Source organism: Barbatula barbatula (genome assembly GCF_947034865.1).
Source record: "Barbatula barbatula genome assembly, chromosome: 6".
In the NCBI taxonomy this organism is placed as follows: Eukaryota; Metazoa; Chordata; class Actinopteri; order Cypriniformes; family Nemacheilidae; genus Barbatula; species Barbatula barbatula.
In genome coordinates, this window is record NC_136765.1 from 18,707,400 (window position 1) to 18,723,357 (window position 15,958).

The following is a 15,958-nucleotide window of genomic DNA, read 5'->3' on the forward strand; positions in this document are numbered from 1 at the left end:
AGGATTTTCGACATAACAACTTTAAAATACAAATAAATAATAATAGCTGTTGCTGATATTCAAACATAACGAATGTGGTGTGCACACAAATGCAGATTAAAATTTTAAATCAAGTGATTTCAGTGTTTTTCATTTATGAATTTGCCAAAGCCATAAAAATGTCACGTGGTGGGACCCTAATTTATTTTTAAATTAATTCATTTCCTTGACATGCTTTTTTATTTTACAAATATTTAGTATTTAAAGTGTTTAAAAGAAAAGTGTTTACTTTTCCTTGAGATTTGGTAATACATTTTTATTTTTGTTATATAATTCCGTATACTTAAATTAACAAAGTAAACAAAAATTTTTTTCGGGACATTCAAACTGATATAAATGTTTTAGAAATACCATTCACTTACTGTATCTAAGATTCATATTTCAATCACAAAACTTATATAGTTAATTTTTTATTTAATACAATTATTGATATTATTGGTCACAACACATAAGTGGTCGTGATATGTCATTGATCCATATATAGACAAAAGCGTTGAGTATTCTTCAAAATACCTCAAACTTGAGAGGTTTTTGGAATTTCTGACCTTGCATTTGTATTTCGTCAGCTGTGGCCCATATCCCATGTGTTCTTGTAAGATAATATCTTCCCTTCCTCTGCATGACAATTGTGTAAAGCTCACATACTGATCACTTGATCCCATCAATGTGTTCACCACAGACATCTATTTCCTCATCACCTGAACATTCTCAGAGCGCTCGGGAACTTTGTATGGCAGAAGTAAGATTAGTTCATGCTCTTTTACTGCCCTTTAACAATTGCAATGGAATACCTCAATGTCTGGGCTTTAGTTAAATCCAGGCACAATTCGGTCACACTTCAGTATGGGGGCAATTCTCGCTATTAACAAACCATTAATTACGACTTTTTCCTCAATAAACTCTTAATTTCTTGCTTATTAATAGTTAGTAAGGTAGTAGTTAGGTTTAGGTATTGGGTAGAATTAGAGATATAGAATATGGTCATGCAGAATATGTGCATTCTAAGTACTAATAAACAGCCAATATGCCAATATAGTCATGTTAATAACTAATAGTGAGAATTGCTCTAATGGACAACAAGATGAAGAGAATAAAACACAATGTTAAGATTAAACAACAATCAGTGCAAGAACTCAAACAGGTCACTTAATATGAGAGGTTCTAGTATAGAATTTGTTCATTAACATATACATTTTCTTTTTCTCTGTGGTAATTTAACAGCATAGTTAGTTCCGGTAGATCAAATAATATCAAGGTTATGGGATACCAGGGAACATACAATGCATGCAAACTATAAATAGTACACATGGAATACTGAAGTTACCTTTGAAAAAAAACATAATTGTAAATAAATCATGAAATTAACCAGCGCCACTTTAATCTTCCGTTACATCACACACATAAGCCATAGCACAGTGGCTCAGATGTGTGAGGTCTCAGTAGACTTCTAAGGTGGATTTAATGAGCAGAGAACAAGAGTTGTATTTCAGTCTGCTTTTATCTGTTTGTGTCTTTTTCCTTCAATCATCACATTGTACTGTTGATACAAACACACTGAAATACAGTATGAACTTGTGGTCTCTTTTTCTGGAAATGTTGGATTTGGAAAGTGTTTTGGTGGTATAATGAGTGTTTAAGTGAATGGTTCCAGGATGGAACTCAAATCCAACAAAACAGAGCAAATTAAACTCTGTCTATCCTTTATGGGAAATAAGTAAAGGAACAGGGAATGTTACACATCGATTTAATTGAGATGTATGGAAGATGAATGGGTTTTGAGGTATCTTTTCACTTGGCTTTGCTTGGTACTTGGTGTGTTTCCAAACCAGCCACAAAAAAGGAGAGTGTAGAGAATATGTCTGCGCCATTGGTATGAACATTTGGTTTTGAGATTTTATTTTTATGACCTCTCTTGCAGCTGTTGAAGTGTGCACCAATTGCACACAGTGACACGTACATGTGTCTGTATTCTGTGTCCTTCTTCAAAGCCAAAGTTGATCACTCTTTCACAATACAGTGAATGAGGGCAGGAAACTGAAAAGTGTTGTCATTGGAAGAAACGTGGTCCCATACAGGTCCTGAGAATTTCATCACGTCACTGCATATAGCTGTCATGCGATAATAATGACATCACCTCATACTGTGGCTCTTGTACAGGACAGGTTCCACAAAGCAGTTAACTTCAGCTAAATTACTTTCTGAAATGCAACTCTGTCTCATGAGTCTTTGTAAGTGCTTGAGAATGTGTTTTCTGAATGTATTTTTTAACTAATATACCTCTATTTCCATTTCTACCTTTCTATTAATTTATTTTCCATAATCACAGTGGGAGGTAAAGAGTTCATTGTTTCTTTCTTTTTATTCAAATCTGTGCTTGCGCAGTCATTGTGTGCAGGATAAGACAGAGAAAGATGTGAGAGGGCAAGATCAGGAGCATGAATGGGAGCAAAAAGGGCGCAGTACAGAAAATCTTTATTCTACAGTGTTATCACTCAATTTAAAATGTGGAAAATTTATGATTTTTCACTATAATTACTCAAGTATTCTCACTTATCATTGCATAAGTCATTCCAATGCTTTATTGGCATGAAAACATTTGCATTTCCAATTTAGTATCAAGTTTATGAGATTTCTCAGATAAAAGAAAAACGTTTTACGCGTTTACATGATTTACACATTATCAGCTTATTAAGCATAACCGGAGTAAGTCTGTGCATGTAAATGCCCTCAATGTCATGCAGTAAACAGATCTGGGTCAAATATGAACAAAGAATCTAGTGATACTACACAGTAACTTAGTATAAATATTTTATCTATTGAAAATGCATGCAAATACATTTGTGATTATTACGACCACCTCCTTGACAACCCAGCTGTCATTGGACATAGCAACTTGAAGCATTATGCATTGCTTGAAACTTGTCCATCTGATGCTTTGTTGTAATATAAATTAACAAAATGTGCATATTAATGACAGCTATTTTTTTGTCGTAAACATTAAATGTGAAAATGACAGGTGTTCCCTTCCTCTTACAGTTTTTATGTTTTTTTTGTCTTTGTCAAGCTGTTCTATAAATAGTGCAGTGTCATGGCAAGTGAAATCTGAAAGATTTGAAAGACAGTCAACTGCTTAAGAGGAAAATCTCTCTAAAACATATTCATACACTGAGGCTTTTAAAAACAACCATGGCAAAATAGCACAGGAACACAACATATAATTTCATTGTGTGATGCACACATCCCCAGAATCAAATTTAAAACTGCATATTCATCAGTGTTTCTATGGATGTCACAAATCAAATCAGAACACAACACTTACAAATGGCCATTGTTTATGTCATTATGTACCGGGGTGAGCAGATATCTCAGAAGTTCCCTCAGGAGCAGAGTCGTTGAAAAACAGAGTTACGACACTCACATAGACATCCGTTGAAAGAAAGGAATGTGGAAGTAACTTGTGTCATGGTGCGACCAATAGTTCCAAACACTGCACTGGAAAACATTTATTTTAATGTCTCCCAAACGCATTTGCTGTACAGTTAGTGAAATAACGGCATGTTTATACATTTTAACCAGTTGGCGGACATATCTTATCATATGAATTATATTCAGATCTTATATTCATATTACTCCCCAGACGAAATGCTGCTATAAATGTGGTCAACGTAGTATGACACTGTGCTACTAACAAAAATTATGTAACTTGCCGTTATCTGTCCTGCTAAAATCCATTTAAATAGATTGACATCACAGATTTGTTTGGAACTGTTGAGGGCTCCATGAACCATGTGACCACACAGCGGCGAGATTAAGGGTGCAAATATGCCTCCTCATTTCCACAATCCTCCATCCTCATCCTATGACCCGGAAACAGATAAAGCGCAGCCATCTTTAAGGACATCTCAATTCTCTAATGGCACCAGGAGGAGGCATGGATCGAGGAGGATTTCTGAGGAGTCATGAGCAAGGATACACAGGTGTTTCCTTTACGGAAGTGTTTTATCGACTAAACCTGACGCGCGTATAAATTCTCCTCCCCCTGCACATCATCCCATCTATAGATCATATTCAAACACGCATAAATGTGATAATTAAGCAGTATATTATTGTAAATGTAGACCCATTTCAGACAGTATAGTTAATATTAATATAGTTCAGATAGTTCATATTTATGCATGCATATATTTGACATACCTTATATACATTTGGATTATATAAATGAAGATATACCATTTCACCTCTTTTAATTCCTCAGTCCTCGCGTCTTTTCCTTGATCCCTTCCCTCTCATCCTGACGGGTGGAGCTTAGACGTGAGGAAGGGAAACGAGGATGCACAAATAAGAATTGAGAAGCACCCCGAGTGTCGTAACTCTCATATTCAACAGCTCTGCTCATGAGTAGGACATTTAGTTCAAAGGGTGATACCTTTATGCTCTGTTGCCATGGCAACATACACTAATGGAGGGTGTTTACTTTATTCAAAGCTGTAGGGCGCAGATGTGTTGCTTAATAAAAGAAAATGTACATACAATACATCACCATTCACACATCAGAGCTCGTGCTATCACCCACACACGTCGAACTAAAGCAATCACCCACACACTGGGAGTCTGAGGGCTTTAGTTGATTTATACTTACCAGTTCATTTGGAAATGTATGAAATGATGTACAGTCAGGGACAAATTATGACGTTTTAAAGGCCCCCTGGCATCACATATTACAGTGTTGCACCTATGCCTAGTTCTCACAGAACGCATCTTTCCATCTAAAAACGCATCCGTTCAAGAATGGTGTGAAAAAGTGCAGTGAAAACCACTAGGGTCTCGTGGCAATCTTTTGATAACAGAAATTGCCATATGACAAATATTTTAAAAAAACGCTTACGACACTTGTCCCGCCTTCTCGGTCTTCTGATTGGTCAACTGCTGTGGAACTGACATTTATATGCTGCGATGTGTGTAAAAATTAATCAAAATGATTTCAACTTGACAGACAGAAAACCATGGCGCGTTTGTGAGAGACTCTGCAAACGGCGTGAGTCGCAGGTAAAACAGTCCGTCTAGAGCAGGGGTCTTCAACTACTTTTCCTCGAGGGCCAGATTCTAAAAGTATAAATGGGATGCGGCCAGTAGGCCTACCATATCCTAATTTCTTCTGTAATTTTGTATTCCTGTTATTTATTGCATTTTGTTCCTTTTATACTGTTTTTGTTACTGTTACTTTTAGATCCTATATTAAAACATGCAGTCAGATATTGCATGTGCCTTAATTTTATTATGTTTAATTAAAAGAGATATTGTCTTTTTAATCGTATTTTATATACCTTGATGCATTAGTTTACCCAAAGATAAAAAAGCTGTTAATTTACTCACCCCCAGTCCATCCAAGATGTGGGTGGCATATTGTTTTTTCAAGAACATATTTATGAATATATTTGGTTGAAGTAATAAAACTCAAATCAATGAAAGTCAAAAACGCGAATATTTTCAGCACAAAAGTAATCGCTGCCCCTTGTGACGTTGAACCGGTGTCTTAAAAAAATAATCAGTTGATCTGTGCAAAAAACTGAACGCTATTATCGCATCTTCAGGTGCATCCCAATCGCACTCATGTGCCCCACGCACTTAAAAGGGCAGATCCTTTGTAGTGCGAGTCCTGGAGGGAGATGTATATGTAGGTGTTTAAATCACACATAGGTAATGAATGCTGCAATAAAAACAACACAGTCTTCCTTTATCTGAGACAACCGTTCACGTGTTGTAGGCTACCCTTCCTGCAGAAACTTTCAAGGGCACACGACGCGTTTTGGAACGCGACCCATCGCGTGCGCCCACTGACTGTCTGTGGATTGCCGATAACGTTGTAAATAAAATACAGACCGATCAATCGCTTTATAAGACGTCAGTATTGGTATGAATATTACGTTTGTATTGAATGTAGCAGCGTTTTGGAGTTCAAAGATGTGTCGTCTCAGGGCGTGCATTTCTTAAAGCACACCGCTCTTAAAAGTCTCTCCACTTATTTGAAATGTGAAGGTGGTCCAGGTAAAGATGAGTGGCGGGCCGCATTTGGCCTAGTGTGTTTACATAGAAAAACAATATAAAAGTAGTTCAGCAGAATAAAAAAACTTCTTCTGTGTAAAATGCACAAAAAACAACACAAATTGGTGTTTCCCAGTAGGCTACTAGACACCTAAAAAGAGCTTCTGACCTCTCCAACACATACACAGTTTTTTTACTCTAGATGTCCTTTTCAACAACAGGACAGTTAAGATTATTTGTTAGATTTATTTCCTACGGTTAATACTTCACAACTGCAAAAATAATCCCTGTATTCCACAGTAGGCCTATTCAGTGCTATGTTTAAAAATATATAAAAATATACACATAAAATATGCCCAATATGCATCGTTTATCCGTCCCTGTGTACAGTATTTACAAAGTATCGGATTAGATGAGCCAGGGAGTTTTCAGAATGAGATAACCTTCAGTAGAGAAGAACGGGGCTAGTTGTCACAAGAGCTTGTCTGGAGATGTATTTTCACTATAACTTTGTATATACTTTTTACAACTTGTTTAACTGTTTTTTAAGGGTGTTATTTAATTAATGTTGCAATTTTTTATAAATATTTTAATTTAATTATTATATATATATAGAATATAATCAGATTAAAAAACTAGCATGATATTATCTATTTATTATTTTTTTCTTGATAATGTCAAGTGTGTTAAGAAACTCTTCGAAACTGTTCGCTAGCATCTAACTGCATTCAGTGTTACATCACGGCGTAAACAGGCTCGCGCGTCCCCCGCCCCTTCCCTGCGCGAGCTCTCCTCTCTGCGCGTGCTACTGCCAGTTCCGTGTCGGCCGCGAGTTTACCAGCCACGCACTGCCTGCACGCGCGCTATATCCACCGCCGGGCTGCAACGTTGTGACTCTTTTAGCTTATTAATAAACGCGTTTCCAGCCTCCAGTACCAACCCAGCACCGAAGCGACGCCAAGGAATTCATAGCGGTAAGTGTATTTCGGATGGCCATGGGGAATCTGCGCTATGTTATCGCGTCGGGGGGCAGCGGAGTGTGTGTGTGTAAAGTTTGGGGAGGGGAGAAATTGTGTCATGTGGTATCGCAGAGGCTATGTGACCGTTACACAGCTCTAGTGGAGTGGACAGATACGTAAATATAGAATATGAACACGTCGTCGCGAGACGAGCTCAACTTACCATGTGTTGAAATTGTCATGGAGATGACGTCACTCAGTTTTTGACGCCTGTGCGCTCGGCTCACGCTGATGAGATAACGGGACTGTAACCGCGTGTGATACGCAGCGCGATTGTGTAAACCTTTTTGCGAATAGGTCGTCGGTTTATGGTCGCATTTGAAACGGATGTTCTGTATCACCTGACGTTAATCGCCTAGCAGCGTGTGAGCTGATGTTTTCCTGTTGTGTACATATATACATTACGTAAATAGGAGATCATCGCGGAGCTTACGTCACCATGAGAAATGTGCTCCGGTCACACTGTAACGCTGCATGTACGCTCCTAATGAAGTTTAAAGGCAGATGGCAGCACCTGTGATTATCTTTATACCTGCATACAGGATTTAGTGCTGACCCACTAAAATATTATTCAATAATCTGGTGTTCTGAGTTGGTTGAGTAAATAAGCACATTGTTCTGTAAAATAGTCAATACCTTGTTGTGCTCCTAAAATGACCTCAGTATCCTGGCTGTATCTATTGGTTATTCTGTGACCACACAACCTTAAAATCAAGCCAAAGAAAACGGGACTTTCCCAGAAGCTGTCAGACTGAAAAAGAACTCTGACACACTTTCTCTTACGATTCAGGGGTACAGCTCATGTCTGCTTTTAAAACCCAATGTGTGGTGTAATGGTTTGCTTGTATAAAGGGTTACATGAAATAGGATGTAAAAAGGTTGAGTTAGAGTGTCTCCTCAAATAAACACAGATCAATGATGTCTTTTTCTTAACTAGGGTCACTGTCTGAACAAACATGCTTTCAGATTTGAGTTTCATCTGCCTTGAAACGAAGGCAAGAATGAAATCGCAGTGGCAACCTCAGGTAGTGCCGTGACTCCAGCTTGTGACTTCCCGACCTCTGTGACCTTCGAGTCGAGATGGCGACCCAGCGAAAGCACCTGGTCCGTGATTTCAACCGGTACATCACCTGCTCAATTTGCCGTGGATATTTGATCAAGCCCACTGCTGTCACAGAATGCCTGCACACCTGTAAGTCATTCATTTCCCACACCCTTTCTCTTTTCCTCCTTTCCCATTCCTCCTTTGCAACTCCTCCTGCTGTTGGTGAATAATACAGCAGCGAGTGTAATAGGTCAGGGTGGACAGGAGTCAGGGTGTTTTGTGTGGTTCATTTCACATATTTCCAATACAACTTCAGGTTATATTGACATTACATCTTGACATTAAATCTATTTTTTTCTCCTTTTCTTACTCCTTTCTCCTCGTGCAGTTTGTAAGAGTTGTATTGTTCAGCATTTTGAAGAGAGCAATGAGTGCCCGGAGTGTGGAATACAGGTCCATGAAACCAACCCCTTAGAGATGCTGAGGTACCCATACATACTCTTTCTTACGTACCGATTAGGTAAATTCCTGTGTTTTTTATATGGTTTCCTGACTTTTCTTTTTGCAGACTAGATAAGACCTTAGAAGAGATTATCTTCAAGCTGGTGCCTGGACTTAGAGACAGTAAGATATACGTACTATATTAGATTAGCTATATTAGACAGTGCTATTGTTCATATTAAGATATGGATATCTAGTATTTAATGACTGAAAAAAAACACAGATTGTCTTCAGAGATGCATGTACTACAGTTGTGTTTTGGTTGGTAAGAGTTCCTAAATTCATAAAGTGATTCTTAATGTGCGGTGTTTAAATGATTGTGTTTATTTACTAGAGGAAGAACAACAGGAAAGTGAGTTTTGGAGAAAAAATAAACTCAAATTAAATGGAGAAGGTAAATTCAACACAATCCCACACAATGAAACATTTATATACACAAAGGATCTATACTTGCAGACAAAGTCACAAACAACATCTTTTTTTGTGTGTGCTTTCTAGATGGCCCTAGGGCTAAGAAACCTTGCTTGAGTGATGAAGAGGAAGATGATGGAAAGGGAGGAGACTACCACAGAAGTGATCCTCAGATCGCTATTTGTCTGGACTGTCTACGAAACAATGGCCAGTCTGGAGAAAGCATAGTAAAGGTGCATAGAGTCGGTGAAGTTAAAAATATTAGCCCTATAAAAGTGCTTGAACGCTTTTGCCGTGTGCAAAAATGTCTTTTGAATACATAATAAACTATCATTTATGAGGCATTAATTGTAATTCAGTACAATACAAACACATTTAAACATTTTACATTTAGTATTTTGCTAAATTAGTTTAAACACTTTCTGGTTATCCGACTTTGCGGAACATGTCCATAGTTTATACGATAAACTTAATTTGTGGTTAGTTTTGTTTTGACACCTGTCAGAGCACCTATAGACCGTTTCATCGGCCACTTGCGTGCGCGCCTGACCCCCAGTTAACTTCCGGTTTGTGTTTGGCTAGTGTCTAGTCTTGTATTAAATAAACGATTTGTTGAATTTGGATTCAATTTGCATTGGCATTTAGCAGTTTAGTTTGGTATCAGAGTCTAAATTCTTTCCTGTAGCTCGGTGGTAAGAGCATGGCGTTAACAACACCAAGGTTGTGGGTTCGATCCCAGGGGATTGCACATACTTAGAATCAAATGTTTAGGATAATGCAATGTAAGTTGGTTTGGGTAAGAGCATCTACCAAATGCGTGAATTGTAAATGTAAATTCAAAATATTTTGTAAACCAAGTAAAAGTTCTTCTTTTGATTGTTATCAGAAATAATCTACAGGCACTCTTATTGTTTGTGAATGTGTACCGGAAGTTCAGTTGGGGTCACAAACATGCACAGTAACGTTTGTTTATGTTTTTAAACCATCTATAGAATGTAATTAACTAATAATAACATAATTGAAGGAAGGGTTAAAAAAGGTTGCTTCACATGGACTGTATATGTTTGGATGCATGTATGTGTGTTTACAACTTGTCTCTTTGCAACAGGGCTTAATGAAGAAATTCATCCGCTGCTCCACTCGTGTTACAGTGGGGACCATTAAGAAGTTCCTCTGTGTAAAATTGAAGCTGCCAAGCTCTTATGAGGTAAAATACTGTTATATTTTACTTCATAACTTGGTCAGCCAGAGTCAATACAGTCTAACTGCAGTTTTGTGAATGCGTGTTCAAAGTTATTGATAGCCGCAGAAAGATTAAGAGACCATTTAAAAAACAGTTTCTTTGACTTTAAAATGTACTCTCTATAGATATGTGTTTAGATAAAATTTCAAATAATATTATTTCTATTTGCTTGTATTTGCAGAAACTGAAAACTGGAGAAACATGTCAAAATAACAGAAAAGATGCTCTGTATTTTTTCATACCTCAAATTATGGAAAGAAAACACGTTGATATTTACTTTAAGGCAATACAACAGTAATATTTCTACATATATTAAAAAAATATTTGTAATGTTATAACCTCGATTTTTATCACAGTTTTTATGTCTTTCACATTGCTGTTGGAAGACTTTGTCACTCCGGAGGTTACATTTTGTTAAATTCAACTAGAGACTGGACTGGAATGGCCACAATACATCGAGAAATGCTGAATAAATAAAAAATTTGAATGGTCTCTTAATTTTTTCCACAGCTATAAATAGGATTCCATAAACATACGTAAATGAAGTATTCACATGTTAATCTATTATTATCTGTTTTTTAGTTACTTACCTCATTTCAATAAATGTGCACGCATTTAAACTGTATTTGCAGCTCGACGTTCTATGTAATGGCGAGATCATGGGCAAAGACCACACCCTGGAATTCATCTACCGCACTCGATGGAGACTGCAGGGTGAAAGCGTAAGTGTATGTGTGTTTACTTAGTTTACTTTGAAAACGTTTTCCTTAGACTCCAAAGTTAAGCAGTTAATTATTGAAAGTTGGTTTGACCCTGAATATGTGGGTGTGTGTGCTCATGAGAAGTGTGAACAGCTGTTGTCAAGTTGGTGGTGATTGTGGGGGGGACAGAAGTAAAGAAAAAAATGCTCACAGCTACTGACAGATATGTGAGTCATATTTCTCCAGTTACACACACACTAGACGATGACAAAAATCAGAGGACACATCGGTGCCCTTAGGCTTGTGTCCTCGACTTACGCTGACAAAGTAAGAGCGACAGCAAGGCGAGATAGATGAATTTGAAACTGCTCTTAAATGAAAAGAAAATTTGAAGTTTTCTTTTCTTTTTCCAGGCTTATCCAATGGTACTCGAATACCGTCCACGGATCGACTTCGGTTGAATAGCACTTAAAGCTTTTTGGAAGTTCCTCCAATCTGTACAGACTGATGTCATGAGATAGACAGTTAAGCAAAATAACAGAATGATTGTGCCTCTGTTGAAAGACAACAACACAAAGCCCCACGACTGACAGGACCGCTCTCTTCTTCCTATGGACTGCTTCAGCCTTATCCGTGTTTCCTCCTTCCTTCGTATTCCTGACTGACAGGTGTGGCTCCTCCCACTGGCATAGCATCAAGTCTAATGACGTTTCTCCAAAGCTTTCCCCGCATGTTGTCTCTATGACGACGCCTTAGCGTAGGGCAGCCTTTTGGGATTATGTGACAGCAATCTAGCACAGACGGTAAGCTAAAACACATCCCAAAAACTGCAACCTGGATAAGAGAGGAGAAAATAAGGACATTTTAGGATGAGGTTGGAACTATTGATAAAATAAGAGGATTTAATTGATTTTAGATTATGGTTTTATTAGACGTTTTGTCTGAAAGTTTGCACTAGAGACAAATCCAAATGTCTCGCCGTATTGTTAATATACTATCTCTGTTTTATTTTCTCCCCTTATCTATTGTTTGGTCTTTTTCCACCTTAAATGTCTTTTTCTTTATAAATTCAGTAACAGTTTTTCGTGTAACCCCCTCTGTCGCTTTCTTTTTCTCAATCTCACATGCACATTAACTCTGGTTTTCTCTGGCTTGTTTCATCTTCCCTCACACACTCAAATTTTTCTCCAATTGTGTTTTTGGCTCTGGTCTGAAGTATTGATGGATCTCATTCAGTTGGAATTGCATGAGAGGTCTATAGATGTCCCAAAATAACTGCACTGAAAGGCACTCTGGGTAAGCGTTTCTCCCTCACACTAATCTAACGCCAAATCGTACATTTACCCAAACTAGATTTTTATCTCATTTGAAATGGCATTACAATAACTAACGCCAGACATGCTTAAAACAGTAAATTACTGAGCAGTGTCATTTTTTTAAAGCATTTTTTCAATGAACGGGAAATGACTGAGGAGCACCAGCTGTATCTTGAGCAGAACAGCTTTGGCTCACAATCTGTTAGCAGTAAACATTCTGTTGTTTCCTGTTTTATTAGAAACTTGCTTATATTTAAATGCTCATAATAAGATATTCCAATTAAATCCTCGTCACCTCAACAGACTTATTTATTTTGAGCGCTGCACCCAGACTGAATGTCAATAATGTCACTTTTCCAGTGTATTTTGAGTGGTTTGCTCTTCAAAATGAACGCTATAGTTTCATGTGTTGATGCTGAAATATTTGGATCAGATTTATTGAGAAAAAAACATATTTTCATTGATAATCCAGAGGGAATATACAGTTATTTTACATTCTAAAAAAATTTGATTTCTATATTTAAAATGATGTAAAATACATAGATATCAGACTTGTTCCTGATTCAGGATGTGATTCAGGAAACAGCTATGCATAGGCCAGTGATTTGATATAGAAAGGGAATTAAAGGGATAATTCACTCAAAACAATTTTTTTACTCACCCATTTGTCATTTCAAACATGTATGACATGTCATCTGCAGAACACAAAAGAAGATATTTGAAAAAAGGTTAGTTACTGAACAGCGCCGTCACCCATTCAGCCTATTGTATGGGCATTAAACCAATGCAAGTGAACGAGTGTCCGATAGCAACATTCTTCAAAATATCTTCCTTTGTGTTCTGCTGAAGAAAAAGTCAGGTTTAAAATGACAATGATGACAGAATTTCAACTTTTAGGTGAACTATCACTTTAAAATCTGACTTTTTTTAAACTGCTGCTTCAGTAAATTGATCAAGTAATTGTCATGTTATATAGAGAGTTTGTAATTCAATCATTATATTGTTTTAAGTATTTTAGTACTTGGTGTTTCATGTCTTAAGGATAAGTTCGGATAGTTTAAAAGGTTATAGGAGGCAATGGGTTAACTCTGAAAAGTCTGTTTACATCATAATGTCAATGGTTAATGTATGTGCAGTAGCCTTTAGTAGAAATTTTACATTTAAGCCTATATTGATAACACCAGGTTAACACGGAATTTGAAAGTTGCCAAACATATTTAGTAACATTTCCAGAATGTTTTTTTCATGAGTGTTTTACCATTTTAAGACATTGAGCTTGGCTAAACCCGATTATAATCCACAAAAATCATATTTGATGGTACAATAGAAAGAGTACATAAAACAATTCCTTTGCTTTCTGTCATCTCGGGTGAAACCAGGGTTTGTTCAATGTTCTCTGGTAGGAAGGCTGTCGTTAACAAATGAGTTTTCGAAAGTTTACGTAAATACAGCAATCAGACAATATCTCAAAAACATGTATAGTACAATCGTGGAAATATCAGATCTTTCAGATGACTCGTTAAAATAAACACTTAATGTCTGATCAGCATCTGTTTTTCATACATGATCTACTGCAATAGATCTTTAAAAAATTGCATCTGCACTCTGTCTGTTCAGCAGTGGAATTCTTCATGTTGTTGTTTAGGACAAAGGCCACTGGCTGCTCTCCAAAATCCAAGTTCCTCTCCACAAAAAAATGCAAATCAACTATAAAGTGTCTTTGAGCTCTGATTATAAATACAATGTATTTTTGTATGTTAAAGCACTTATGTATATTTGATCCTATAATCATAAAATTTTATGTCAATGCTTGTCTTTTTTCCTAATAGATGATGCTGCTTGGGGTAATTTATTTGTTTTTTATACTTCCCGTTGCCTGCAATGTGTTCCCCTTGTAAATGGTCTCATTGTACACAAAGAAGCTTCCTAATGCTGTTCATGACCTATTATTATTATTTAATTACTAAACATGACATTTTAAAAAACATGGGATTTCTTTTTTGGCGGGTTTCATAGATTCATTATACTCTGTATCATGCCGGTACAAGGACATTTCGATGGCGCAATAAAAAATAAAGCTTTAATGTTATGAAAATTAACTCAATGTTTTAAATATAATCTTGTACTATTGGTGGTCTTGTATGTATTTAAAAAATAGATTAAATTTTAGATTTCTAATGAAAGAATTGAATGTGTTGCTTAGTTATTGCTAAGTTAAGTAAGTGTTATTTACCCTACACTTTGAATGATATAATATATATTTTTTTTATGGCCTTGTGGACTGAATGCAGCAAAACCCAGAATAGCAGACTAACAATTCTAAAGGTGTTGAAAGGCATTGTTCAAAAACTTCATTCCATGAGTATGATATCATCGTGTGATCGATGTGTGTAAGAGCTTACACCACAGACAATGAAAAAACAAAGACAGGAATGTACCTTCTTTTAGCACAGTTTCTATGCCCAGCTCTCTGCCTCTCTCTCTCTCACACTAAACTCACACGCTCACCCTTTCTCACTCACTTGTCTCTCAAACACTTACGCAGTAGGAAGTGGAATGTGACATGCATTTCTCTGTTAGTCTGTGCATCTCTTATTCAGCTGTCTGTTTGCCTTCTGTTCATCTTACAAAAATGAAGGTCATATAAGTATACTTCATGTAGGGTAACAGCAACATTTAATCCATCACAAACTATTAATGGTGGTTTAGATGTTTACATGGAAAGTGTTCCTTGATTTTGTAAATTGCCATACTAATCTCATCCTTCAAAATACTCTGTGATATTCACTAAAATGAAAAGGCATTAAATATAAATTTGCTCTTTACTGACAGCTAAAACCATTTGTGCGCATTCTTGTTCATTTACACATATGTAAATAAACAAGGAAAGCTGGCTGGTGTTTCTCTCTTTTAGTATGGCATGTCACAGCTTCTATTTTAAGTCAGGATGAGTTGAAAATTAACAGCTCATTTGATAAACAGAGAAAGTGAGACTGGACACCAAAATTAACACATTACACACCCATGCACTAATGCCGTTTATCCTAATTTGCAATGGTCTAGAACAAATTACAACCTGTCTTGTTTTGTAAACATGCCACATTTTATTTTCTTAATAGATGGTCATAGTTAGCTTTATCGGTGTGACATATCAGTTATTTAACATAAAATATTCAGAAACAGAATAGCAGAAGAAGGGCAGTGGGACACAAACTGGTCTTTGATCTTGTTTTCTTTCCTTTTATTTCTTCAAGTTGCATCATTCATTCACTGTTTGTATTAGCCTCTTAGTATCCAAATGCTGATTGCATCATTCATGCAAATCAAAGTCATAGCCCGTGCAACAATCTTATAGATCTATTACTGGCCAGGTAGCTGGGCTGATCACTGAGTGCATTCTGGTAGCTTTGTGATTCACTTTGACCATGTCAACATAGAATATCTATCAGGGACCTCCCTTGCCCAAGAGCCTCTTGTCAATAATCTTTTGTCCCCAAGTCTCTCTCCTTATCTTCCAGTAAGGTTAATGTGGTTGGTCAAATGGCGTTCCATATTTAGGCACAGAGCATAGACCAATCTTATCGTATTTAGCAGTGACATCACACAGTTTCCTCCTTGGGAATGACATTCCAACACACCTT

At 36.8% G+C, this 15,958-nt stretch overlaps 1 protein-coding gene across 8 annotated transcripts; it reads left to right on the forward strand.

The window, feature by feature from the left end:
- Positions 1-6,858: 6,858 nt before the first annotated feature.
- pcgf5a (polycomb group ring finger 5a) lies at positions 6,859-14,408 on the forward strand. Of its 8 annotated transcripts, none has more exons than XR_013786765.1 (9): positions 6,859-7,055; positions 8,038-8,292; positions 8,534-8,630; positions 8,714-8,769; positions 8,981-9,040; positions 9,145-9,290; positions 10,166-10,264; positions 10,933-11,328; positions 11,415-12,082. XR_013786765.1 is itself a non-coding variant. In XM_079458309.1 (9 exons), exons 2-9 carry the CDS (start codon positions 8,181-8,183, stop codon positions 11,460-11,462), a joined length of 714 nt encoding a protein of 237 aa, XP_079314435.1. In that variant the 5' UTR covers positions 6,859-7,055; positions 8,038-8,180; the 3' UTR covers positions 11,463-14,408. The 8 variants fall into 8 exon arrangements, 6 of the variants coding, with proteins under 6 accessions (XP_079314435.1, XP_079314437.1, XP_079314439.1 ...); XM_079458309.1 differs by having other exon boundaries at positions 10,933-11,028; positions 11,415-14,408; XM_079458311.1 differs by having other exon boundaries at positions 10,933-11,022; positions 11,415-14,408.
- Positions 14,409-15,958: the final 1,550 nt, after the last annotated feature.

What these genes read in the sequence shown, in the direction of transcription:
- pcgf5a (XM_079458309.1), top strand. Translation starts at nt 8,181, where the DNA reads ATGGCGACCCAGCGAAAGCACCTGGTCCGTGATTTCAACCGGTACATC. An exon ending in GGTGCCTGGACTTAGAGACA is followed by an intron (nt 8,770 to 8,980) that starts GTAAGATATACG and finishes TTTATTTACTAG; the next exon opens with AGGAAGAACAACAGGAAAGT. An exon ending in TGCAGGGTGAAAGCGTAAGT is followed by an intron (nt 11,029 to 11,414) that starts GTATGTGTGTTT and finishes TTCTTTTTCCAG; the next exon opens with GCTTATCCAATGGTACTCGA.